Raw genomic sequence first — 27,964 nt, 5'->3', positions numbered from 1 at the left:
TACAGCCCTGCCCAACTACTTACACATCACACACATACAGCTCAGCTATACAGCCATTACACAATACAGCCCTGCCCAACTACTTACACATCACACACATACAGCTCAGCTATACAGCCATTACACAATACAGCCCTGCCCAGCTACTTACACATCACACACATACAGCTCAGCTATACAGCCATTACACAATACAGCCCTGCCCAGCTACTTACACATCACACACATACAGCTCAGCTATACAGCCATTACACAATACAGCCCTGCCCAACTACTTACACATCACACACATACAGCTCAGCTATACAGCCATTACACAATACAGCCCTGCCCAACTACTTACACATCACACACATACAGCTCAGCTATACAGTCATTACACAATACAGCCCTGCCCAACTACTTACACATCACATACATACAGCTATACAGACATTACACAATACAGCCCAGCTACTCACACATCACACACATACAGCTCAGCTATACAGTCATTACACTATACAGCCCTAATAAACAATTTGAGAAAAAAAGGAAATGGATCGCACATCCACTGCAAACGCTATGATCTCATCCCTGCACTTCTGCAGGAGACAGCACTAAATAGCGCATGTGTACCACCTCTATGCTACTCGCTAAATGAGGCATTAGTGTACATTTTGATCAAAAGGCGTAAGCCCACTCACCGCGTCAAGGTCGCCTCAATGAGTGGTAGCATAGAGGTGGTACACATGCGCTATTTAGTGCTGTCTCCTGCAGAAGTGCAGGGATGAGATCATAGCGTTTGCAGTGGATGTGCGATCCATTTCCTTTTTTTCTCAAATTGTTTATTATTATATAGAGCTTCTGTCCCTGGATCAGCACTCCGTCCACTAGTCAGGTGATTTTAATTAGCCCAGTATCCTGTAGTAAGGGTTAAATTAGCCTATCATGCTCTCAGTTGGAGTTCCTGTGAGCTTCAGAGCAGGTGAGCTTAGACAACTGTTCACATGGTGCGGTGCTGCGCGGGGGGCCACTGTGCTGTTTTCCTGGCTGGTTGGTGGTGCCCAGAGCTAGGTCTGGCATGGTCAGACAGCAGGGGTGCTGTTTGGCCACTGGGTCCCGCCGCCGGCCGGGATGGCGCCACAGCGCTGGTGGTCGCCGTGCAGCGCCGCGCCAATTTTAGGTTAGGACCCACTCATTGAGGCGACCTTGACGCGGTGAGTGGGCTTACGCCTTTTGATCAAAATGTACACTAATGCCTCATTTAGCGAGTAGCATAGAGGTGGTACACATGCGCTATTTAGTGCTGTCTCCTGCAGAAGTGCAGGGATGAGATCATAGCGTTTGCAGTGGATGTGCGATCCATTTCCTTTTTTTCTCAAATTGTTTATTACACTATACAGCCCTGCCCAGCTACTCACACATCACACACATACAGCTCAGCTATACAGCCATTACACAATACAGCTCAACTACATAAAGATTCTACGCATATTGCTGAACTACATAAACATTACATGGATACAGCTCAGCCATATAAACATTACAGCTCTACAGCACTGCTACATACACACTGGAAATACAAACAGAAGAGCAGCAGCAGAGTCAGAGCCCTGCATACACAGAGCGGATAAACCTGGTCATGTGATTTCTTTGACTCCTCCCACACATGATCACATGGTTATGACATCATTACAGGTCCTATACTTCCTCTTGCAGCACAGCCTGGAGCCTGACTCCTCCCACACATGATCACATGGTCATGACATAATCACAGGTCCTATACTTCCTCTTGCAGCTCAGCCTGGAGCCTGACTCCTCCCACACATGATCACATGGTCATGACATCATCACAGGTCCTATACTTCCTCTTGCAGCACAGCCTGGAGCCTGATTCCTCCCACACATGGTTATGACATCATCACAGGTCCTTTGCTTCCTCCTGCAGCACAGCCTGCAGCCTGACTCCTGCACATGGTGGTAGAAATAGAAACACCTGATGCTCCATGGTGAAGGATTGTCAGAGGAAGAGGAGGACACGCCCCGCCCAGGTAAGAGGAACACTCACCAGCTCCACACCTGGAAGGCCTGTTTCAGACCTGCGTTATAGAGATGCAGCACTGCACTCCGAATCCCAACCAGTCCCCCACATAGTAATTATTCCCCCTTCATGCCACAGTGTTTATGCCCACATTGTGCCCCCCCCCCAGTAATGTGCCCACATTGTGCCACCCCAGGGCAATGTGCCCACATTGTGCCCTCATTGTGCCACCCCAAGGCACTGTGCCCACATTGTGCCACCCCAAGGCACTGTGCCCACATTGTGCCACCCCAGGGCACTGTGCCCACATTGCCACCCCAGGGCACTGTGCCCACATTGCCACCCCAGGGCACTGTGCCCACATTGTGCCACCCCAGGGCACTGTGCCCACATTGTGCCCCTCACAGAATGAAAAAAAATAAACATCACATACTTACCTTCTTCCCAGCAGCTGTACATCGGCTGCTGTGAGCTGTGAAGGAGGCGGAGTCGAGGCTAACAGCCACCCTAACCCCCCCCCCCCCCCCCCAAACCTGGACAGAGGGACAGCCACTGAAATCCGGGACGGTTGGGAGGCATACTTTCCAGTGGAACCGGCAGAGGTGATCCAGCCGCACCCTGACAAATGTGCAGAGAAGTGGCCGGACAAATCCCATTGGGATCAGCGGTTTTCGTCCGGCGGCTACTCTGCATGTTTTCCGGGTTGTGTCCTGATCTCTGTCGCTCCCCATTATAGTGAATGGGGCTGGTGGGTGTCTGTCTGGCAGCTTCTGGCAGTGTCAGATCGGCGGCCCCACCTGCCGGAGAGATCGGCGGCCCCAACTGCCGGAGAGATCGGCGGCCCCACCTGCCGGAAAGATCCGCAGCTCCATTAGAATGTACTGGCCCTGATGAGCCGAAGTTATTACTCCGTGAAGACTCATGAGACTTCGGGTAATAACTTCATAAATGAATTTGTACTGTAAAAAGCCATTTCCCGAACTCGGGTTCTGTTCCAAGGTAGCACTCCTCTGAGCCAATACAGTCTAATACTGCACGGAGCGCTTACTCTGTACAGTATTTAAACAAAGTATTATGCAAATCAACTTCGGATGTTTCATCTGAAGTCGATTCACTCATCTGTTGTGGGGGGGGCGCCGCTGATGTCCTTGTTGTGGGGGGGGGGGGCGCCGCTGATGTCCTTGTTGTGGGGGGGGGGGGGCGCCGCTGATGTCCTTGTTGTGGGGGGGGGGGGGCGCCGCTGATGTCCTTGTTGTGGGGGGGGGGCGCCGCTGATGTCCTTGTTGTGGGGGGGGGGGCGCCGCTGATGTCCTTGTTGTGGGGGGGGGGCGCCGCTGATGTCCTTGTTGTGGGGGGGGCGCCGCTGATGTCCTTGTTGTGGGGGGGGCGCCGCTGATGTCCTTGTTGTGGGGGGGGCGCCGCTGATGTCCTTGTTGTGGGGGGGGCACCGCTGATGTCCCTGTTGTGGGGGAGGGACGCCGCTGATGTCCCTGTTGTGGGGGGGGCGCCGCTGATGTCCTTGTTGTGGGGGGGAGGGCGCCGCTGATGTCCCTGTTGTGGGGGGGGGACGCCGCTGATGTCCCTGTTGTGGGGGGGGGACGCCGCTGATGTCCCTGTTGTGGGGGAGGGACGCCGCTGATGTCCCTGTTGTGGGGGGAGGGACGCCGCTGATGTCCCTGTTGTGGGGGGAGGGACGCCGCTGATGTCCCTGTTGTGGGGGGAGGGACGCCGCTGATGTCCCTGTTGTGGGGGGAGGGACGCCGCGGATGTCCCTGTTGTGGGGGGAGGGACGCCGCGGATGTCCCTGTTGTGGGGGGAGGGACGCCGCGGATGTCCCTGTTGTGGGGGGAGGGACGCCGCGGATGTCCCTGTTGTGGGGGGAGGGACGCCGCGGATGTCCCTGTTGTGGGGGGAGGGACGCCGCGGATGTCCCTGTTGTGGGGGGAGGGACGCCGCGGATGTCCCTGTTGTGGGGGAGGGACGCCGCGGATGTCCCTGTTGTGGGGGGAGGGACGCCGCGGATGTCCCTGTTGTGGGGGGAGGGACGCCGCGGATGTCCCTGTTGTGGGGGGAGGGACGCCGCGGATGCGGATAAATTTTTTTGAACAACGTGGTTTAAAACATCCAGTGTGTGTATACGATCAGGTATGATGTTGTATCGATCAGGTAGTGTAAGGCCCCTTTCACACGGGCGAGTATTCCGCGCGGGTGCGATGCGTGAGTTAAAAGCATTGCACCCGCACTGAATCCGGACCCATTCATTTCTATGGGGCTGTTCACATGAGCGGTGATTTTCACGCATCACTTATGCGTTGCGTGAAAATCGCAGCATGTTCTATATTCTGCGTTTTTCATGTAACGCAGTCCCCATAGAAGTGAATGGGGCTGAGTGAAAATCGCGAGCATCCGTAAGCAAGTGCGGATGCGGTGCGATTTTCACGCATGGTTTCTAGGTGACAGTCTATTCACTGTATTATTTTCCCTTATAACATGGTTATAAGGGAAAATAATAGCATTCTGAATACAGAATGCATAGTATAATAAGGCTGGAGGGTTAAAAAATAAATAAAAAAGTTAACTCCCCTTCTCCTCTTGATCGCGTAGTTCCCGGTCTCTTTACTTCTTTAATGATGAGCTGTGGGCTAAAGGACCTGTGGTGACGTCAGATCACATGCTCCATCACCACGGTGATGGACCATGTGATTGGAACATGTGATCTGACGTCACCACAGGTCCTTTAGCCCACAGCTCATCATTAAAGAAGTAAAGAGACCGGGAACTACGCGATCAAGAGGAGAAGGTGAGTTAACTTTTTTTTTTTAACCCCTCCAGTGCTATTTTACTTAGCATTCTGTATTCAGAATGCTATTATTTTCCCTTATAGCCATGTTATAAGGGAAAATAATACAATCTTCAGAACATCAATCCCAAGCCCGAACTTCTGTGAAGAAGTTCGGGTTTGGGTACCAAACATGCGCGATTTTTCTCACACAAGTGCAAAACGCATTACAATGTTTTGCACTTGCGCGGAAAAATCGTGCGTGTTCCCGCAACGCACCCGCCTCTTATCCGGGCCAAAAATATAACGCCCGTGTGAAAGAGGCCTAAGGGTTACGCCCGCTTCACAGACATTGACAGACCAAACTCCCCTTTTAATGCACCGCAAACAGTCCATTTTGGTTGGATACCAAGCTAGCCATGTCCCGTTGATGTCATTGAAGGTTTCTTCCTCCACCCAGCCACGTACAACACCAAGGGTCCCGAAAGGTGAATTGAATTGATTTTTCGAATGGGGAGATGGTTAAAAAAACGCTGGTTCCCTCCCCTTTGTTTGAATCCACGGTCACTGCGTCTGCGCCGTGCAATTTACTGTCCCACCCGATATGAGTGGTATTTTCTGTAGTTCTCTTCTCATCAGTTTAATCCCTGTTACGTCCCATATCAGGGATTGCCTTTTGTGAAAAAAAAGTTTCAGTTTCTCTACTTCTGTAATACATAGTAATACCCCTAAAAATTGTGATGACTTTACATTCCCCATATGTCTACTTCATGTTTGAATTATTTTGGGAATGATATTTTATTTTTTGGGGATGTTACAAGGTTTAGAACTTTAGAAGCAAATCTTGAAATTTTTCAGAAATTTACAAAAACCCAATTTTTAGGGACCACTACAGGTCTGAAGTCACTTTGCGAGGCTTACATAATAGAAACCACCCAAAAATGACCCCATTCTATAAACTACACCCCTCAAGGTATTCAAAACTGTTTTTACAAACTTCGTTAACCCTTTAGGTGTTGCACAAGAGTTATTGGCGAATGGGGATGAAATTTGAGAATTTCATTATTTTGCCTAATTTTAAATTTTAACCCATTTTTTCCACTAACAAAGCAAGAGTTAACAGCCAAACAAGACTGTATCTTTATTGCCCTGACTCTGCCGTTTACAGAAACACCCCATATGTGGCCGTAAACTACTGTACGGCCACACAGCGGGGCGTAGAGTGAAAGGTGCGCCGTATGGTTTTTGGAAGGCAGATTTTGCTGGACTGGTTTATTTACACCATATCCCATTTGAAGCCCCCTGATGCACCCCTAGAGTAGAAACTCCCTAAAAGTGACCCCATCTAAGAAACTACACCCCTCAAGGTATTCAAAACTGATTTTACAAACTTTGTTAACCCTTTGGGTGTTGCACAAGATTTAATGGAAAATAGAGATACAATTTCAAAATTTCACTTTTTGGCAGATTTTCCATTTTAATATTTTTTTTGAAGTAACAAAGCAAGGGTTAACAGCCAAACAAAACTCAATATTTATGGCCCTGATTCTGTAGTTTACAGAAACACCCCATATGTGGTCGTAAACTGCTGTACGGGCACACGGCAGGGCGCAGAAGGAAAGAAATGCCATACGGTTTTTGGAAGGCAGATTTTGCTGGACTGGTTTTTTTGACACCATGTCCCATTTGAAGCCCCCCTGATGCACCTCTAGAGTAGAAACTCCAAAAAAGTGACCCCATTTTAGAAACTACGGGATAGGGTGGCAGTTTTGTTGGTACTAGTTTAAGGTACATATGATTTTTGGTTGCTCTATATTACACTTTTTGTGCGGCAAGGTAACAAGAAATAGCTTTTTTGGCACCGTTTTTTTATTTATTTACAACATTCATCTGAAAGGTTAGATCATGTGGTAATTTTATAGAGCAGGTTGTCACGGATGCGGCGATACCCAATATGTATACAATTTTTATTTATTTATGTAAGTTTTACACAATGATTTCATTTTTATAACAAAAAAAGTTTTAGTGTCTCCATAGCCTAAGAGCCATAGTTTTTTCAGTTTTTGGGCGATTATCTTAAGTAGGGTCTCATTTTTTGCGGGATGAGATGGCTGTTTTATTGGCACTATTTTGGGGTGCTTATGACTTTTTGATCGCTTGCTATTGCACTTTTTGTGGCGTAAGATGACAAAAAATTGCTTTTTTTAAACCGTTTTTTTTTTTTTTTTTTACGGTGGTCATCTGAGGGGTTAACTCATGTGATATTTTTATAGAGCCGGTCGATACTGACACGGCGATACCTAATATGTATACTTTTTTTTATATTTATGTAAGTTTTACACAATGATTTCATTTGTGAAACAAAAAAAAACATGTTTTAGTGTTTCCATAGCCTAAGAGCCATAGTTTTTTTTCAGTTTTTGGGCGATTATCTTGGGTAGAGTCTCATTTTTTGCGGGATGAGATGACTGTTTGATTGGTACTATTTTGGCGTACATGTGACTTTTTTGATCACTTTTATTACCTTTTTTGGGAAGTAAGGTGGGCAAAATTTCAATTTTCTCATAGTTTTTATTTTTTTTATTTTTATGGTGTTCACCGTGCGGGGAAAGTAACATGACCGGTTTATAGATCAGGTCGTTATGGACGCGGCAATACCAAACATGTGTAGGGATTTTTTTTTTTTTCATTTTTAATCAGTGATAAATGTGTTTTTTGATTTTTACTTTTTTTACTTCTTTTTTTGACCCAGACCCACTTGGTTCTTGAAGATCCAGTGGGTCTGATGTCTGTATAATACAGTACAGTACAATATATATTGTACTGTACTGTATTTTACTTACACTTTGTCTGAACAGATCTATGCCTTTAGCACAGATCTGTTCATCACCATGGGGCGTCCTTTTGCCATGGGAACCTTCACAGTCTGCGAAGTTGTGGCCACAACTTCGCAGACGGGGAAGGGTAAGGACTGGGGCTCTCGGGGGGGCTTTCTGGGGGCTCTCGCCCATCGGGGGGCTGCAAAGGCACAGCAGCCCCCCGATGGGAGAGGGAGGGAGCCGCATCTTACTGTTAACTCTTTCCATACAGCGTTCCATACGGACGGCTGTATGGAAAGGGTTAAACGGCTGACATCCATTCACAGATGTCAGCCGTTTATACCAGAGCGTCAGCAATGTGCTGACACTCTGGTATACCACTGTACACCAACGATTATTCGGCGGGAGGCGGGGGCGGGGGATCGCGATCCCGCCTGCCGCAGCGCCCGCAACACCCCCCCTGCACCACCCGCCACCATAAAACCATCAGGGGGTGCAGGGGGAGTGAAATAAACTTTATTTGGGGCATTTTGAAGTTTGATCCCCGCGGTCAGGGACCTCGGGGATCAGATTCAGCCAAAATCGCAGCAAACCCCAGGTCTGAATTGACCTGCGGTTTGCTGCGATCGCCGATACGGGGGGGGTCACATGACCCCCCCCCCCCCCCAGCATTGTGACAGGATGCCGGCTGAATGATTTCAGCCGGCATCCTGTGCGGATTAACCTTACAGCAGATGAGTCTGTGGACACAGAACAATGCCCTAACTAACGCTTTCCCTATTGAATCAGCAGCAGCAGCAGCACTGTCCCTCCTCTCACTGAGAATGCAGCTTCCGAATGAATCTAAAATGGATGCTGTCCTGGAGGTGGGAGGATCTGGGAGGGAGGGTCTGCTGCTGATTGGCTGGAATGTGTCTGCTGACTGTGAGGTACAGGGTCAAAGTTTACTCAATGATGATGTATAGGGGGCGGACCGAACATCGCATATGTACGCCCGCCGCAGCGAACGCGAACAAGCTATGTTCGCCAGGAACTGTTCGCCGGCGAATAGTTCGGGACATCTCTAGTGATAACTTTAAAACCCTTTTGCTTATCCAGGCCATTCTGAGATCGGTGCTCAGTGGTTGCATGCACACACGCAGATGGTGCGTTTGTGCAAAAACCTAAACTGACCCTAACTGTATATATATCTCTAACTAACTACTACTAACTGCAGGTCTTTTTTCACACAAAGGACAGGAACGGGGGAAAGGACAGGGACGGAGGGTGGTTTATGGATCTGGAACAGTAGCAATTAAAAAAAAAAAATCTGTGCAGCTATTCCAGATGTTCTTCTTTCTTCTTTTCAGCAGGAAAGGGGTTAAATCGCTGTGGTGTGTACCACAAGCCACAAGCAGAACAGAAAGGCACAGAACCTCTCTTCATGCAGTCCCCAGCTAGAATGGCTGCTTCTTCCTGTGCAGCAATAGCACTGCCATTAGCTGGAGCGTTGTTCCAGACAATGGCAGCGCTGGCAGGGGACCCAAAAACACTGGTGTCCCCCTGCCTCACCTCGGAGGTGACCGGTGCTGACCAGTTCAGCACCTGCCACCTCCCTCTGACCCTCTCCCGCCCTGATGCCAATGATAGCTTCCTGCGCTGCAATGTGATTGGCCAATCGCATCGCAGGGATCTGCAGGTTGCACCGTACATTTATGGCGCTGGTCGTTAAGGGGTTGAAGGCCAATAGTCACCATCCTGTCCACACCCTGAAGGCCATTCAGGTGGGGGAATTTGTTCGAGCCTTAGAAATTGTAGTACAGACACTGCTTATTCTAGTGAATGCCAGTCAGTTTAGATACGTTTGACAAAAAGAGGATATCCAGATTGGATGTTATCTAGAGCTTTGAATATAGTAGAAAATAAGTCTAGAGCAGAACTATTGTTTAAAATAAAAATAAAAACCGTTGATTCCGAACAACCTACACTGGTCCTCACATACAGTCGTCAACAGTGATGGCCAGTTCGCATTGTTCGCCCGCAAACACATGCGGGCTGCCATCTTTTTTCACAAGTCCAGCGGGGCACAGGTGAGCCCTTACCTGTGCCGTGAACCGGTCTGAAAACAAATGCGGTCACCGGGAGCAGGCAGTTCCGAGAACAGCCCGAACTGCCTGCTCCCGCTGACCGCACTTGTTTTCAGACCGGCTCGCGGCACCGGTCAGTTATATCACCAATCCATCAGCGGTAGGCTTATCGAGTGCAGCCAAACACTTTATAATAGAACATATTCGCAGTCTGACTAGTTTTTGTACCTTTGCGATGGAGAAAGTAGTGGTCTCCCCCAGAGGTAGTAATATAAAGAAGATGATTCTGCAGAGGGAAGCATATTGGATATTCAGACTGAACACGAGATATCCCTCCGGTCTGAACTTGAGAAAAGAACAATTGTATATTTTTTTTACTGACATTACTATAAATCATGATCTGTGCTACCAGCGATTAATTGCCATTATTATGTCTCACTGTTATATGAAGATACTTTGCTAATTTAGGTTTTTCTTCATTTTTATCTCATTCACACAATGTGGTTGTTTCCAGGTAAAAGTATGTGATACCGTGACATTAATCTACGATATACTTTACGATTAGACTTAACTATAGTCCTGAAATGTACTTTTACGCTTAGTGTCACAACATTGTTGAATGTAGATTACAGGTGTAGCACATGAGTATTGAGTTGTTGGTGGAGGAGATCTACTTAAGCCCGAAGGTTCGACAGTCCATACGGTTACGACTAAGAACGCTACAGCTTGAAACGCATCAAGTGTGCGAGAGTCTAAGGATGTGTCCACACCTGTATATTTGTTACTGAAAATAAGACAAAGCAACAAAACTATATTCAAGTGCTACCATTGATGTTTGGAGGACTTCGTTCCGTGCACGAGGGACTGTGGATACACTGTGAGCCTAGTATTTATGCTGCCCCCAACTGTTATAATGCTCTCCCTGAAGTGCCCCCAGTATTTATTCTGCCCCCTACTGTTATCATGCTCTCCCTGAAATACCCACAGTATTTATTCTGCCCCCTACTGTAATAATGCTCTTCCTGAAGTGCCCCCAGTATTTATAGTGCCCCCTACTGTTATAATGCTTTCCCTGAAGTGCTCCCAGTATTTATTCTGCCCCTACTCTTATAATGCTCTCCCTGAAGTGCCCCCAGTATTTATTCTGCTCCCTACTGTTATAATGCTCTCTGAAGTCCCCCCAGTATTTATTCTGCCCCCTACTGTTATCATACTCTCCCTGAACTACCCACAGTATTTATACTGCCCCTACTGTTATAATGCCCCCTACAGTGCCTCCAGTAGTTATATTACTCCCTTTTTAGTTTCCTCAAAAATTATAATTCCTCAGCCCCTTCAATATACAGTCCCATGTAAATAACATCACTCCCTCCCCAGCCACCTCCAACATGCAATCTCATGTAAAGAACATAACCCCCTCAACATTCAGTCCCATGTAAATAGCATCACTCTACCCCTTTCCAACATAAATTCTCACGTAAATAACATCCCTCTGTTCAGCCCTAACATACAGTCTCAGTTAAATAACCACAACCCCCAACATTCCTCTGGCTCTCACACCAAATCCTTCCCTTCACTTACATCTCCTCATGTAGCAGACCTTGACACAGCTTCTTCCCCAGGACTGCCCTTCACTGCAGAGCGCCTTCCTCTCTTGCACTGGTCACATAATGGTGACATCATTGCAGCTACTCAACCACTGTCTTCATCACTGATCACTTGGACTGTGTCATCAACAGGTCCTTCAGCTCTTCCAATACATTAGATTCAATTGTATTGCTGTCCTGAGGACAGCAATACAGTTGTATCTATCTGGCAGGCAGTACATTCGGAACCTGAGGCAAAACATCTGGGGCCCAGGCCCCGAATGTTTTAACCTACCAACACCCCTGCCCCTGCCTTTTTTTTAAGTATGATTTACTCCTCATTTTCTTTTTTGTGAGGTCCGAAGCTAAAAACAAACATAGTGTGAAGTAAGGATATGGACATCACAGCAATACAGTGATGGTAGATTTCACAGAAGTGATACAATCCCTGCTTCTGAATGAAATGCATCTAGCTGTGCAGCTAAAACAGGGAATCATATGTCTGCAAAATACATTAGGGAGGCCCAAAAAAGAAGCACAGAAATTATACAATTTTTTTTGGAAACATTGTATAATTTTTCAAACCAGCACCTGGATCTGAATGCTTTCATATTAGCATGTAATTAAAAATGTTGTGTAACCACATATACATGTATCGGTAAAAGCGCCACCTGCTGATTTTTCAGGGGTGTTGGCAGTTGGACCTCTACATTGATCTCTTATTGATGACCTATCCTGAGTACATGTCGGAGAAACCCTTTAATGACCGCTGTATTTCGTCATGTCGCTTGTTAAAAATAAATCTTTTAAACTTATAACATCTATGTGGTCGTGAGGAGCTGCCAAAAACCAAATCTGCCAACCCAATGTCTGTCTATATAGTAATAATAATCTTTATGTATCGCTAACATATATTCCGCAGCATTTTACAATTACCTGGATAACACAGGACTTGTAGAATCCACCACTGCTCCAGCACTGAGGCTCCTGTGGTCTCCTTCAGTCTGTTTACATCACTGCAGTGACAACATTGGTTGGAGCTCTGATGGCCGTATGTATGTGACCTGACCATTAAGGCCTAGGATGGTCTATGGTGGTCATGTGCTGTGGCATCACTGATGACGTCTTCTTTTGGCTGTAGGGTCATGTGAAGGTGTGACATACCATAAAACTGCCTTGACCTCACACATGTTTCGATCCCTATAAAAAGAAAGAACACAAAATCTACACTTTATTATCTCCTCCGATGTCTCCTCTTATTATCTCCAGGAATTGTATTTTATATGGGATTTTAAAGGATTTTCCATCGTCTCATCTTTATTCCATTTAGGTTCCTACAATATAGGATCCGCTCAGTGGAGATCTTCTATATGACATCAATCTCCTGATTGACCCGTCAAGGATGGATAGGGACAGGGACAAGATGGTGGAGAGTATAATAAATCTCACCCTAGAGATCCTCTTCCGGCTTACTGGAGAGGTGAGAGATTCTGATGATGTCACATTACATCATCTTATCTATGTTACTAAAAGATGGACATGACTGGAGAGGTGAGGGACTCTGGAAATGTATGAAGTAATAATTATTACTGTTTCTCTTCATAACCAGGCCTACACAGTAGTGAAGAAGACCTCTAGTGAGCGCTGTCAGGACCCTGTGTCTGAAGGACAGGGAAGAACCCTGAGCCCAATCACGGGGCCTCCACCTCACCTCCTAAAACAGGAGGAAATCAATAGAGAGAAGATCCTAGAACTCACCAACAAGATGATTGAGCTGCTGACTGGGGAGGTGACACTGCTGGGAATGCTGGGACATTGTACAGGAACGCTATAAAGGGATCTGGGTAATGAGTGTATCATTGTGTTGTCAGGTTCCTATGAGGTGTCAGGATGTTACTATCTATTTCTCCATGGAGGAGTGGGAGTATTTAGAAGAACACAAAGATCTGTACAAGGACATCATGATGGAGGATCACCGGCCTCTCACATCACCAGGTAATAGACATGACTAAATACACACGTCCTCTCATTATCTGTATGTAAGAAATGAATTCAGTCACTGGATGTGTTTCCTACAGTAAAGGAAGAGAGAAGAACACCGGAGAGATGTCCCAGTCCTCTTCTTCTACAGGATGGTTCAGAAGAGCATCACAATGTCCTGTTTGACAATGTCAATGTCAAACAGGATGATCAGGTAGATGGAGATAAGGTCTCATGAAATGTCCCCTATGATCTGTAGAAGACTGTGAAGATCTTGTCTTCAGTCTTGTTTTATCCACCAGTATTATATGTTTTATCCTTGTATAATGAGAAAGGTGGAGATGGCAGGATTACAGCTGACCATAGACATTACATGTTGTCTGGTTCTTCTCACAGTTTTCTGCCTATGAAGACTTTTAAGATGGCCTCCTCTGTGAACTGCTGCAGACCTTTTGTGGCTGCACAAGAGTGGCACAACAGGTTTCTGAGATTTCCTCGGCTGGGACCATTGAATAATACAAATGGTCAATCATAGTTGTGCTCGGATTGTCAGCTTGAACATGAACATCAGGTGATAAATGCATCATTATCTTCAAGGGTTTTGTAGTCTAGGCAGGGCTCCAGATGGCGACCAAAATGGTCGCCAATGCGACTTAGAATTGTTAAATGGTGACAAGCCTCTCACACACGAGGAACTGACATGGGACGCGTGGCTGTCAGGGCGTGCCATGTTCTTCTCAACAGCACAGGGGAGAAGGAGGCAGTCCCTCCCCCCTGTGCCGCTGCCACCAATGAGCTGATAGCAGGGAGGAGGAGGGGAGGGGCTGTGGCCACTGCACCACCAATGAATATAGTTTATGCTTAATACAAATGCAGTGCCGCACCTGAGGGGTTAATAGCGGCGGATTGCAGCGCACAGTCATAGAGGCTGGGTGTCGGGTATGGGATATGGCCGGCACCCGTAGCGCAGCCTGCGTTTGTATTAAGCATAAACCATATTCATTGGTGGTGCAGTGGCCACAGCCCCTCCCCTCCTCCTCCCTGCTATCAGCCCATTGGTGGCAGCGGCACAGGGGGGAGGGACTGCCTCCTTCTCCCCTGTGCTGTTGAGAAGAACATGGCACTAAACCCCCCCCCAACCCCAGTAATTATAAAGTAGAATCATTGGTGGCGCAGTGCGCCCCCAACCCCCCCCCCCAAGTATTATAATCATTGGTGGCAGTGGCAGTTCCGATCGGAGCCCCAGCAGTGTAAGCCTGGGGCTCTGATCGGTTACCATGGCAGCCCGGACGCTACTGAAGCCCTGGCTGCTATAGTCGGCTCCCTGCTGCTGTGTGCACAAAGCACAGAGCAGCAGGGACAGGGTGAGGTCCTATTCACCCTGATAGAGATCTATCAGGGTGAATAGGACAAGGGATAAAAGGTCCCAGGTTCTAGCCCCTAAGGGGGGAAATAGTTATTAACCACCTCAGCCCCCCTAGCTTAAACCCCCTTAATGACCAGACCACTTTTTTCAATTCTGCACTACACTATTTTCACTGTTTTATTGCTCGGTCATACAACTTGCCACCTAAATGAATTTTACCTCCTTTTCTTCTCACTAATAGAGCTTTCATTTGGTGGTATTTCATTGCTGCTGAGATTTTAATTTTTTTTTGTTATTAATCGAAATTTACCTACATTTTTGCAAAAAAATGACATTTTCACTTTCAGTTGTAATTTTTTTTAACTACATTTCTATATAAATTTTTCTCAAAATTTATTGTTCTACATGTCTTTGATAAAAAAAATGCAATAAGTGTATATTTATTGGTTTGGGTAAAAGTTATAGCGTTTACAAACTATGATACAAAAATGTGAATTTCCGCATTTTCAAGCAGCTCTGACTTTCTGAGCACCTGTCATGTTTCCTGAGGTTCTACAATGCCCAGACAGTAGAAACACCCCACAAATGACACCCTAAGGTATTCACTGATGGGCATAGTGAGTTCATAGAACTTTTTTTTTTTGTCACAAGTTAGTGGAAAATTATGTTTTTTTTTTTTTTTCTTACAAAGTCTCATATTCCACTAACTTGTGACAAAAAAAAAAAACTTCCATGAACTCACTATGCCCCTCACGAAATACCTTAGGGGGTCTTCTTTCCAAAATGGGGTCACTTGTGGGGTAGTTATACTGCCCTGGCATTTTCTGGGCCCTAATGCGTGAGAAGAAGTTTGAAATCCAAATGTGTTAAAAATGCACTGTGAAATCCTAAAGGTGCTCTTTAGAATTTGGGCCCCTTTGCCCACCTAGGCTGCAAAAAAGTGTCACACATGTGGTATCGCCGTACTCAGAAGAAGTAGGGCAATGTGTTTTGGGGTGTCTTTTTACATATACCCATGCTGGGTGAGAGAAATATCTCTCTAAAAGACAACTTTTCCCATTTATTTTTTTATACAAAGTTGTCATTATAGAGAGATATTTCTCTCACCCAGCATGGGTATATGTAAAAGGACACCCCAAAACACATTGCCCAACTTCTCCTGAGTACAGTGATACCACATGTTTGACACTTTTTTGCAGCCTAGGTGTGCAAAGGGGCCCAAATTCCTTTTAGGAGGGCATTTTTAGACATTTGGATCCCAGACTTCTTCTCACGCTTTAAGTCCCCTAAAATGCCAGGGCAGTATAAATGGCCCACAAGTGACCCCATTTTGGAAAGAAGAAACCCCAAGGTATTCCGTGAAGGGCCTGGCGAGTTCATAGAAGTTTTTTGTTCTTTTGGCACAAGTTAGAGGAAATTTATTTATTTATTTTCCCCTCACAAAGTCTCCCTTTCCGCTAAATTGTGACAAAAAGTTCAATCTTTCATGGACTCAATATGCCCCTCAGCGAATACCTTGGGGTGTCTTCTTTCCGAAATGGGGTCACATGTGCGGTATTTATACTGCCCTGGCATTTTAGGGGCCCTAAAGCGTGAGAAGAAGTCTGGAATATAAATGTCAAAAAAATGTTACGCATTTGGATTCCGTGAGGGGTATGGTGAGTTCATGTGAGATTTAATTTTTTTGTCACAAGTTAGTGGAAAATGAGACTTTGTAAGAAAAAAATAAATAAATCAATTTCCGCTAACTTGTGACAAAAAAAATAAATCTTCTATGAACTCGCCATGCCCCTCAAAAGTGGTCTTTTTTTATAGCGCCGCAGCGATTTTACGGTGTTTTTGCAGTGATCAGAAAAAAAAATAATTCTGTCACTGCGGTGGGGCGGACTGAACGCAAGTGTGCACACAAGATCAGGCCTGATCGGGCGAACACTGCGTTTTTTGTAGAGCCTATAGAACATGTCCTATTCTTGTCCGCAATTGCGGACAAGAAAAGGCATTTTCTATATAGTTCTGGCAATGTGCGGATCCGCAAAATGCAGAAAGCACATTGCCGGTGTCCATGTTTTGGGGATCTGCGGTGTCCGTGTTTTGCGGATCCGCGGATCTGCAAATCACATACGGACGTCTGAATGGATCCTTACAGGGGGGTGATCAATGACAGGGGGGTGATCAGGGGGTCTAATATGGGGTGATCAGGGGTTAATAAGTGACAGGGGGGGGGGGTGTAGTGTAGTGTGGTGTTTGGTGCTACTTACAGAGCTGCCTGTGTCCTTTGGTGGTCGATCCAAGCAAAAGGGACCACCAGAGGAGCAGGTAGCAGGTATATTAGACGCTGTTAACAAAACAGCGTCTAATATACCTTTTTAGGGGTTAAAAAAATCGCATCTACAGCCTGCCAGCGAACGATCGCCGCTGGGAGGCTGTAGATCAGCTCGTTTACCTGCAGTTCCTGGGCAGTTCACAGGAAATCTCGCCTCTCGCGAGAGGACGCGCCGATGCGTAAAGGAGGAATAAACCTGCCGCCTTCGGACCGCAATCCTGCGTTAGGCAGTCCAGAGGCGGTTAAATAAAAAGTAAAAAAAAAAAGGTTAAAAAAAAACAAACCCCAAAATATTACATTTAAATCACCCCCTTGCCCAATTTTACATATAAAATATATAAACAAAATATTTAAAATATTTAAAAATATCTCCTATGCGGTGAACACAGATCATACCACGGATTCCATTCTAGCACATCTAGATACAAGTCGTCCTTCTTACTTGCATAGAGTATAATATAATATTGGCAGTTGATTAATGGAAAAGCTGTAAATATGGTTTTTTCCGCTTTATAAGACACCCCCCCCCCCCCCCCCCTTCCTCAGAAGTGGGGGGAAAATGGCCGTGCGTCCTTATAAAGCGAATACAGCAGTATTACATGGCCGGCACATTGGGGTAAGAGCAGCCATCACATATAAAGTGTATACAGCAGCCCCCAGCAGTGCTGCTTTGCTGAACTAGCAGTAATCCCTTATCTGTAAGCAGTACTCGCCATGCACACAGCGGGCAGACCGGCAGCGCACGTCACTTACTCAGTCACTCTCCGGCCCCGCACATTTCATTAATGAATGGCGAGTACTGCTTACAGATAAGTTTAGCAAAGCAGCACTGCTGGGGGCTGCTGTATACACTTTATATGTGATGGCTGCTATGACTAGGGCCCAATGTTATGGGGTCAGATCCCCCCCATAACAGAGTCATCCACAGATTCCCCCCCCCCCCCCTATAACACTGCCCTCCACAGATCTCCCCCGTATAACACTGCCCTCTGCAGATCTCCCCCGTATAACACTGCCCTCTGCAGATCTCCCCCGTATAACACTGCCCTCCACAGATCCCCCCGTATAACACTGCCCTCTGCAGATCTCCCCCGTATAACACTGCCCTCCACAGATCCCCCCGTATAACACTGCCCTCCACAGATCTCCCCCGTATAACACTGCCCTCTGCAGATCTCCCCCGTATAACACTGCCCTCTGCAGATCTCCCCCGTATAACACTGCCCTCCACAGATCCCCCCGTATAACACTGCCCTCTGCAGATCTCCCCCGTATAACACTGCCCTCCACAGATCCCCCCGTATAACACTGCCCTCCACAGATCCCCCCGTATAACACTGCCCTCCACAGATCCCCCCGTATAACACTGCCCTCTGCAGATCTCCCCCGTATAACACTGCCCTCTGCAGATCTCCCCCGTATAACACTGCCCTCTGCAGATCTCCCCCGTATAACACTGCCCTCTGCAGATCTCCCCCGTATAACACTGCCCTCCACAGATCCCCCCGTATAACACTGCCCTCTGCAGTGGAGGAGATCTCTCTCCAGACCTAGGTTCTGATAGCAGTGTGTATGTGTGATCTGAACGTACCTACTTCCCCTCTCTCCTTCCCCCGCTTAGGGGTGTAGAAAAGGAGTAAGGGGAGACCTCCGGAGTGGACACTCTCCACTATGTATGACTCCTCACTAAAGCGAGTATTCACTAAATTGAGTGCTCCGCCACTATTTTGAGAGAATCCAGTAGGTATCCTGCAGCCAGACCACACAGAGACCACTAGACCTGGGACATATTGGGTAATCTAGATACCTATAGATTCACCCTAAAATACTTGTGGATCAACCCCCCCCCCCCCCACCAGAATTTCATGTGCACTTTGAGCCAACACCTCACTCCAATATCCTATCAGGTGATAGACGTGATCTGTACACCATTACATAATAGTGACAGCGGGGCCCCCATAGTTTGAACCCTATCTACCCCGGAGGTTTTTTGGTTTGGCGTTTTCGTTTTGCTCTCCCTGCCTTCCCAGAGCCATAACTTTTTTTTATTTGTCTGTTTACATAGCCATATGAGGGCTTGTTTTTTGCAGGAAAAGTTGTACTTTCCAACAGCACCATTTAATATTGCATATGATGTAGGGGGGAGTGGGAAAAAAATCCAAATGCGGTAAAATTGCAAAAGAAACAGCAATTCCACCACAGTTTTTATCGTTTTTTTTTTTTTTACGACGTTCAATGTACGATAAAACTGACCGGTTACTTTTATTCTACAGGTCCAAACGAATCCGTTAATACCTTTTATATGTATCATTTTTCTTGTGTTTTGATATTGATAAAATAATAAAAATTTGGGAAAAAATCAGTTAGGTCCCTTTCACACGAGCGAGTTTTCCGTGCGGGTGCAATGCGTGACGTGAACGCATTCCACCCTCACTGAATCCTGACCCATTCATTTCAATGGGTCTGTGTACATGAGCGTTGTTTTGATTTTCTGCGTTACGTGAAAATCGCAGCATGTTCTATATTCTGCGTTTTTCACGCAGCCCTGGCCCCATAGAAGTGAATGGGGCTGCGGGTGCGATGCGTTTTTCAATGATGGTTGCTAAGAGATGTTTGTAAACATTCAGTTTTTTATCACGCGCGTGAAAAACGCATCAAAACGCATTGCACTCACACGGAAAAAACTGAACAACTAAACTCAACCGCAGACAAAACTGACTGAACTTGCTTGTAAAATAGTGCGAGTTTCACTGAACGCATTCGGCCCCAATCCGCAACTCCCGTGTGAAACCAGCCTTATATTTATTTTGTCGCCATATTTTGACCCCTATAACTTTTTTGTAATTGTGTACAACTGGGTGGGGGCTAATTTTTTGAAAGGCGATCTGAACTTTTCATTGATAACATTCTGGGTTGTGTATGACTTTTTGATCACTTTTTATTAAAAAAAATTTGGAGAAAATGAAGCGACCAAAAACGGCGAATCAGCCATTTTGACGCTTTAAGTTTTTTGCTGTTTGCTGTATGGGGAATATATTTTTATACTATAGGCGGTTTCGTACATCGTGACACCCATGATGTGTATTTTTCTTTTATTTTTTTGTTCTTTTATTTTTATTTATATAAAATTTATTTTCTTTTTTTCTTTTTATTTGCACTTTTTTATAGTTCTCATAGGGAACTAATAACATGCAATCATTAAATTGCTATTCTAATAGACCCCAATACACTAGCTTTGGAGTATATGAGAAAATTGCCTATTACAGGCAAGGGCTCCATAGGAAATGCTATGCAGCAGCCTCCTTTAATTCACAAAGACAGGGGCTGCTGCACACAAGCTCCGGCTCCTCCGATCGCCGCATGGGGGAGCCGGAGCATCACCGGAAGTGCGCGCTTTCGGTTTTCAGTGCGCTCAGATGCCGTGGTCAGTATTGAGCTCGGCATCTGAGGGATTTAATATCTGCGATCGGCATTACTGCCGGTTGCGGACGTTAGCCGAGGGTGTCTGCTATAAGAAATAGGCAGCCACCTGCGGCTATGGCACCCGCTCCGCTCAGGAGCGGACGGCATCTTTAAAGAACCGGCCAGCGCAGTACTATTACGATGCTGGTCGGGAAAGAGTTAATGGATCACACTTGTATTTCCTTTTAGCATAAATAGTAAAAGTTATGTTTTATCTCAATAAGGGTGACCCTGTACAGGGACTATTTTCTGGGTTATCAATCCTCTCATTCAGTTTTTGTCAAGATCCCCTCTACCGTGGAGCGCTCGTCCCTGCTGCGGTCACATGGTATACCTGGACTGCTTCAACTGTATCTATACCATGTGACCGCATGGAACTGGAATCATGTGACCATAGCGGGGACGAGCCCTCCACGGTAGAGCCACCAACACTAGCTTAAAATTCGTCTACACAGTCCTTAGCGATGGAGACGAAATGTATTTGGGAACGGGCAGTGGATGTCAAGTTCAGGGACTGGACCACATGATCTTTGTGCAGAATTTACGCAGGGAAGAGAACGGAACCGGTGAATGAAGTACATGAGGCCCTTCCAATAGTGTGCAATTGCTCAGCATAGCAGCAGAATGCTATTTGGGGTGCTGTGCTGGCAATAAGCCTATGTAGCAACTTGAGGTTTTAAAAAAGAAGTTATAACTATGCACTTACACAGTGCATCTGAGTGAAAAAAGTTTAGTTGCTCTATAATTGAGCCTTTGTCTTTAAATTACAGAAAACACACTTGCAATTTTGCTAGTACCGTTTAGTATTCTGTGTACAGAACCCCTGACTTTTCATTTATAGGCCTCATAATAACATGTCTGGAAAATGGGAGAGTACAAAACGAAAGACCCATGCCTCGTCCTCCTAGAGTTAGAATGTGGGTGGTAGCAGTGGTATCAGTACCGGCCAGGAGTAGTAGTACTTGGCCACAGTTCTCCCTGGCTCATGAAAAATTGCTAAATTATTATTGAGGACAAAGAGGGTGGGATTGTGGAATGAGGGAAGTATGGGGGGGCATTACTATTACTGAAGGCACTGTCAGAGATATTTTTAATACTGGGGACATTTAACTACTAGGACACCGTAGGGGGCTTTATAGCTATAGGGGTTTAGATGCTGCACGTTTGTGTGTAGTGATCAGTGGCAAGGTACTACAACCCATTCAAACCTATTATGGGGAGGGGGGTACCCTATCCAAAGTTTTTTTCTGGGGCCCTTAGAACTCTAGTTAAGCCACATACTATAAAAAAGTGATAATCAGGATGATCTAGTGATGATATATAATCAGTTCTCACCTCTCCTGTCCTTATATATTTGGAGAACCAGAAGTTGAAGGGGGCAGACCCGTCATTCAGTACGTGTAGGCGTGTGCACACATACTGCTCCACCATGTTGCTGAAATGCTGCCTCCTGCTAAAACGTTCCAGCTGGTGGTGCTTGTTGTGGCGTGCTAACAAAGCTTTTCCACATTTCGGCCATGCTAACCCTGCCTGGTGGTGCCCCAGCTGCGTTGGCGACCTCTTCCTCCTCCTCTGCCTTCGCATTGTGCTTCCACTGGGCCCCCGCTGTCAGATGGGAATGCCGCCAGCAGCGCCTCTACCAGCGTGCGCTTGTACTCGCGCATCTTACGATCACGCTCCAGTGAGGGAATTAAGGACGGGACGTTGTCCTTGTAACTGGGATCCAGCTGCGTGGCCACCCAGTAATCAGCACAAGTTAGAATGTGGTCAACTCGGCGGTCGTTGCGGAGACACTGCAGCATGTAATCGCTCATGTGTGCCAGGCTGCCCAGAGGCAACGAAAAGCTGTCCTCTGTGGAAGGTGTATGTCTGTGTCCTCTGTATCCCCCCCAGCCACGAACCAGTGATGGCCATGAGCTGGTTTCGGTGCCACCCTGCTGTGAACACTGTTCCTCCTCCTCCACCTCGTCATCCTCCAGAACTGTGCCCTGGCTGGACAATTGTGTACCTTTGGGTTTGTGGGTGCAGGAACCCACCCTTGGAGCCACTTGGGAATGACTGGCCGGAAACCCTACGAAATGATCCCTCTTCCTCCTCCTCCTCCTGTGCCATATCCTCTTCATTCATCGGCAGAAGCGTTTTTTCAAGGAGGCATAGTAGTGGGATAGTAACGCTGAGAATGGCGTTATCCACACTGGCCATGTTGGTGGAGTACTCAAAACAGTGCAACAAGGAACACAGGTCTCGCATGGAGGCCCATGACTATGAAAATTGGAGATTCACACTGAAGGCATCACAACTAATTAACACATGTGGAATTATATACATAACAAAAAATGTGGAATTATATACATAACAAAAAAGTGTGAAACAACTGAAAATATGTCCTATTCTAGGTACTTCAAAGTAGCCACCTTTTGCTTTGATTACTGCTTTGCACACTCTTGGCATTCTCTTGATGAGCTTCAAGAGGTAGTCACCTGAAATGGTCTTCCAACAGTCTTGAAGGAGTTCCCAGAGATGCTTGGCACTTGTTGGCCCTTTTGCCTTCACTCTGCGGTCCAGTTCACCCCAAACCATCTTGATTGGGTTCAGGTCCGGTGACTGTGGAGGCCAGGTCATCTGTGTTAATTCATAGTTTTGATGCCTTCAGTGTGAATCTACAATTTTCATAGTCATGAAAATAAAGAAAACTCTTTGAATGAGAAGGTGTCCCCAAACTTTTGGTCTGTACTGTATCTGGGTCATTTTTAAGGACATGCGCCAGGCAAGGGATGTGCGTCAAACCGGCTAGTCCCAGGGCTGCTACGAGATTTCGCCCATTATCGCACACCACCAGGCCGGACTTGAGGCTCACTGGCACCAGCCACTCATTGGTCTGTTGTTCAAGGCCTGTCCACAGCTCCTGCGCGGTGTGGGGTTTGTCCCCCAAAATGCTGCAAAATACGTACAGTAGTCATTAGTATAGGAATGAGGAGGTGCGATTCAGATTCTTTCTCCACATTATACAGATATGTTTTAAAACTGCCTGCTGTCGTTTACCCCTAGCTGTGCTGATGTTAGTGGTGATGGTGTTACGCTGATCGGATGAGGAGGCGGAGTAGGAGGAGGAAGCAACAGGAGGCAAACTGAAGCGCCCTTCAATTCTCGGTGGTGGAAGGACATACGCCAAACTGCTTTCCGCCTTAGGCCCAGCCGCCACTGCATTTACCCAGTGTGCTGTTAGGGAGATATAACGTCCCTGACCGTGCTTACTGGTCCACGTATCCGTAGTTAGGTGGACCTTGCCACAGATGGCGTTGCGCAGTGCACACCTGATTTTGTCCCCCATTTGGTTGTGCAGGAAAGGGATGGCTTACCTGGAAAAGTAGTGGCGGCTGGGCACGACGTACTGCCAGATAGAATGACAGATAGAATCACCATTCGTAGAGCCACATTAGGCCCGACCAAATAATGCTGAAGGTTCTGTCGCCTACTCGCACCTGAAGAAGGTGTTTCACTTGTGCGTGTAACTGGCACAAATCAACCACGTCCTCTCCCTGCAACAGGAGCTCCACCAGCAGCACCACGACTGGGGCCACATCCCTTATTCGACGCTCTCCTCATTCTTCGCAAATTTGTGATCTTACCCAAAATGGCTGTTTTTTTTATAACAAAATAGAACACCAGTATCTAACACGTGTATTTCACACTGACAGATGCAGCAAAGGCTGCAAATTCTGTATTTTGCCCAAAATGGGTGTTTTTTTTTAAACCCAGAAAATTATTGAAGTATTTCAAGCTTGTATCTCACACTGACAGATGCAGCCAAGGCCACAAATTTAGTATTTTTGCCAAAATAGTTTTTATTTTTTTAAACCTAGAATATTATTGCAGTATTTCTAGCTTGTATGTCACACTAACAAATGCAGCATAGGCCCTAGATGTAGGGTATTGCCCAAAATGGGTGGGTTTTTTTTAAGAACAGAATATCTAACGCTTGTATTTCACACTGACAGATGCAGCAAGGGCTGTAAAATTTTAGTCTTTTGCCCAAAAAGGGTGTTTTTCCCCACGCCTCCACAACGGCACTTACCTGGAGGTTTTCCCGCCTTCTCAGGGACAGGAAACAATTAGCGAGATCAGCCAATAAAGGGCCCCCTCCCTTACCTCTCCAGTTGTTTCCTGTCCCTCAGAAGGTCGGGATCGCGGATCAGCAGCTCGCGTGGCCTTTATGTAAGGGCTGTTGCAGGAGGAGGGTTCACGGGATGTTGCCTTGTTCCATCCCTCCCTCCTCTCGGTGTAAATCCGGCGGACGCTGGTGACCCCGGGCTTTTTTTCTCCCGTGTCCTGGATTCCGGACCGGCAGATTTCTGGGCAGCAGGGGGCATTCCTGGTCTGAGAGATGCTCCCCATGTGACTCCTCCGTGCTGATTGGGCAGAGTTACGGCGGCACGCACGGGGGCCGGGCTATGACGCAACCCGGAACCAGGAAGTTGAACTACATAGCGGGCTGCCGGCGTTTCCAGCAGCCATCAAGCTCTGTCCTCCGGCAGCATGTCCCTGCAATCTGAATCCGAGGCCCCTGAAAAATCCACAGATGCTCCCAGGCCCTCAAGCCTGGTAAGCCTCCTCCCTATTACTATTAGTATTACTTAAGGGACACTCTCAGGTGTAATTTTCTTGACTCCCTCCTACACTTCTCTTTGGTCGCGTTTTTTTTTTTTAAATATCCCTCAAATTCTTACTATGGCACTTTAAATTGTGTCTCATAGGGGAGAGACGTCTCAAAAAAGGAACCGTCTATCAAAAAGAAGTGTTCTATCTGCAAAAAAGCGCTTTCTAGTTCCCACAAGAAGACCTTATGTCAAAAGTGCTGTGATAAGGTGGTTTCAAAAGAATCCCCTTCACTTATTGAGAGTCTCAGAACCATTATTAAAGAGGAAGTGGGGGCTGCAGTAGAAGCAAAAATTACTACTGTTCCGCCAAAACACTCTACGTCAAGTACTTCCATTATTGAGCAAGATTCGGACGTAGACGAAGGGGAAGTCACTAGGAACCACTATCAGTGCAGGACCAGCTGTTCGCAGGCTTGGCGGACAAGAAAAAACGTGTCTTTCCGGTCCACAGCAGTATTAAGACCTTAATCCTTAACGAATGGAACGATCCTGAGAAACGACAGGTGGCATCAAGGATTTTTAAAAGAAAATATCCCTTTTTAGAAGAGGATTCAGCTACCTGGGACAAGACCCCTAGGGTGGACGCACCAGTGGCAAGAATCTCTAAGAAGACAGCACTGCCCTTTTGAGGATTTGGGCTTACTCAAAGATCCAATGGACAAAAACCTGTGAGAGTCTGCTTAAAAGAACATAGGAGTCCTCTACTGCGATTCTAAGACCCGGAATTTCGGCGACTTATACGGCCAGATCCTGGTCCTTATGGTTAGGTCAGTTGGAAGAACACATCGAGGCAGGCACCCCAAGAGAAGATATTCTAGCCTCTATCCCCATGTTGAAACAGGCCGCAAACCTTATGGCGGATGCTTCTGCAGACATAGTAAAACTGTCAGCCAGAACAGCTGCATTGTCCAATGCCTCTCATAGAGCCATCTGGTTGAGAACCTGGTCGGGGGATACGGCATCAAAGAATAAGTTATGTGCCCTACCTTGCGAGGGGGATAGAGTGTTTGGCACGGCACTCGATGATATATTGGAGAAAGCATCGGCTAGGAAAAAAGGCTTTCCCACGGAATCAAAGTTCTTTCATCAGAGACGTTCCTTTCGGCCCCAGAGAAGTAGTAGACCTGATCAAAAGAAAAAAGAATCAGGGGCGCCGTGGCAGTCATCTAAAGGAAGAGGGAAGGGCTTCCTATTTAATCCCGAAAAGTCTTCCCGGGCCACTACTTCCCAATGACGCCAGAAGAGCTGTAGGGGGAAGGCTAATGCATTTTTATTCAGCTTGGGTAAAAGTTCAGGCCTCCCCTTGGGTACTGGGGGTTATAAAAGAAGGCTACTGTCTGGAATTGATCCGCATCCCTCCAGACCGTTACATGGAAAACTCCAGAGTCAAGGGAAAAAATCAGGAAGCAATGGACCAGCAAATATTGCTTCTCCTGGAGAAAAGAGCCATTATTCCGGTACCAGTCGGGGAACAGAAGAAAGGTTTCTACTCTCCCATATTTCTGGTGAAAACCAAACGGTACCTTCAGGGCAATAATAAATCTAAAGACCCTAAACGGATACGTGGTTTACAAAAAATTCTAAATGGAGACAGTGAGGTCAGTGATCAATCTTCTACTAAAAAATTGCTATATGGTGACAGTAGACCTGGCGGATGCCTATTATCACATCCCAATCCAGAAGAAAGACCAGAAGTTTCTGAGAATAGCGGTTTGGTTAAAAGGATCTCTCCATCATTATCAATTTCAAGTTCTCCTATTCGGCCTCAGCTCTGCCCCGAGATTGTTTACAAAAGTCATGGCGGAAGTAGCAAAATTCTTTTTAATTACAGCCCCGTCAGAAAGTCTTCTTCGGTGCCACCTTCAAACAATTATTTTTACTCTTTTTACCCTAGCCGACCTGGGTTGAATAATAAATCACCAGAAGGTCTTCTCCCCTCACTAGAAAAAAAATTCTGGGTGTTCTGCTGAACTCACGACATATGATCTCTTTTCTGCCGGAACAGAAACAAAGCAATTTAATTTCCAGTATCAAGAGTTTCCAAAGATAACCTCCTTCAGGGAAATAATGACAATATTGGGACTCATGACGTCAACAATTTCATGTGTAAAGTGGGCTCAGCAACACTCAATGTCACTCCAAGCCTTCCTGTTAGAGAATTGGGACAAAAATCTATTATCTCTGAACAAGAAGATAAAAATCCCATCATATCTAAAGATGAACCTAACCTGGTGGACGAAACTGTCAAACTTATCCCGAGGGTTAGAGTGGAGACAGACGGACTTATTAGTCATCACCACCGATGCCAGTCAACAGGGCTGGGGGGCCCACATGAATGGGAAAATGACACAAGGGTCCTGGAAGACAAAGCTACAACAAGCTTCATCGAATATGAGGGAGCTAAGTGCAGTCTGGGAAGCCATAATAAAATTTTCCCCTTATATCCATCTGAAAAACTTGAAAATCCTATCGGACAATTCTACCACGGTAGCTTACCTAAACAAGCAAGGGGGAACGAGAAGCTGCTCCCTGTCCCTAGTCGCAGGGAAGATTCTAGATTGGGCCGAGAAAAACCTAAACTCTCTATCAGCAGCCCATGTAAGAGGGAGAGAAAATCAATTGGCGGACTTCCTAAGCAGGGATCGACTACAGCCGGGGGAATGGAGCCTGAACCATCAGATCTTTGCCCAGATTTGTGCCAGATGGGGCACTCCAAAAATCGATTTATTTGCGACAAGGAGAAACAGACCATTCGCGGGCTTCTTTTCCCTATCCTCTCTAGACCGACCCCTTGCAGTTTATGCCCTGTCATCACCCTGGCCTCAGGATCTTCTTTATGCGTTCCCACGCTTTCCTCTAATACCCAAGGTCATTTCCAAGATCCTGGAAGAGAAGGCTCAGG

The 27,964-nt window shown here is 46.5% G+C and overlaps 1 protein-coding gene across 3 annotated transcripts in view; it reads left to right on the top strand.

Moving 5' to 3' along the window:
- The first annotated feature begins 1,892 nt into the window (after nt 1-1,892).
- The window catches only part of LOC122939850 (oocyte zinc finger protein XlCOF22-like), a 34,282-nt gene continuing 8,210 nt past the window's right edge, over nt 1,893-27,964 (top strand). For 2 of the 3 annotated variants that reach the window (XM_044296039.1, XM_044296036.1), the window contains exons 1-5: nt 1,893-2,033; nt 12,604-12,753; nt 12,883-13,062; nt 13,145-13,268; nt 13,352-13,467. In XM_044296039.1, coding sequence (XP_044151974.1) covers nt 12,676-12,753; nt 12,883-13,062; nt 13,145-13,268; nt 13,352-13,467 — 498 coding nt within the window. In that variant the 5' untranslated portion in view covers nt 1,893-2,033; nt 12,604-12,675. Of the gene's footprint in view, nt 2,034-10,442; nt 10,565-12,603; nt 12,754-12,882; nt 13,063-13,144; nt 13,269-13,351; nt 13,468-27,964 lie in introns of those variants that run through there. The other variant, XM_044296037.1, reaches the window with a different exon arrangement.

Source organism: Bufo gargarizans, chromosome 6 (genome assembly GCF_014858855.1).
Source record: "Bufo gargarizans isolate SCDJY-AF-19 chromosome 6, ASM1485885v1, whole genome shotgun sequence".
Classification (NCBI taxonomy): Eukaryota; Metazoa; Chordata; class Amphibia; order Anura; family Bufonidae; genus Bufo; species Bufo gargarizans.
The sequence above is the reverse complement of the archived record's forward strand: the minus strand, read 5'-3'. Positions and strand labels throughout refer to the sequence as shown.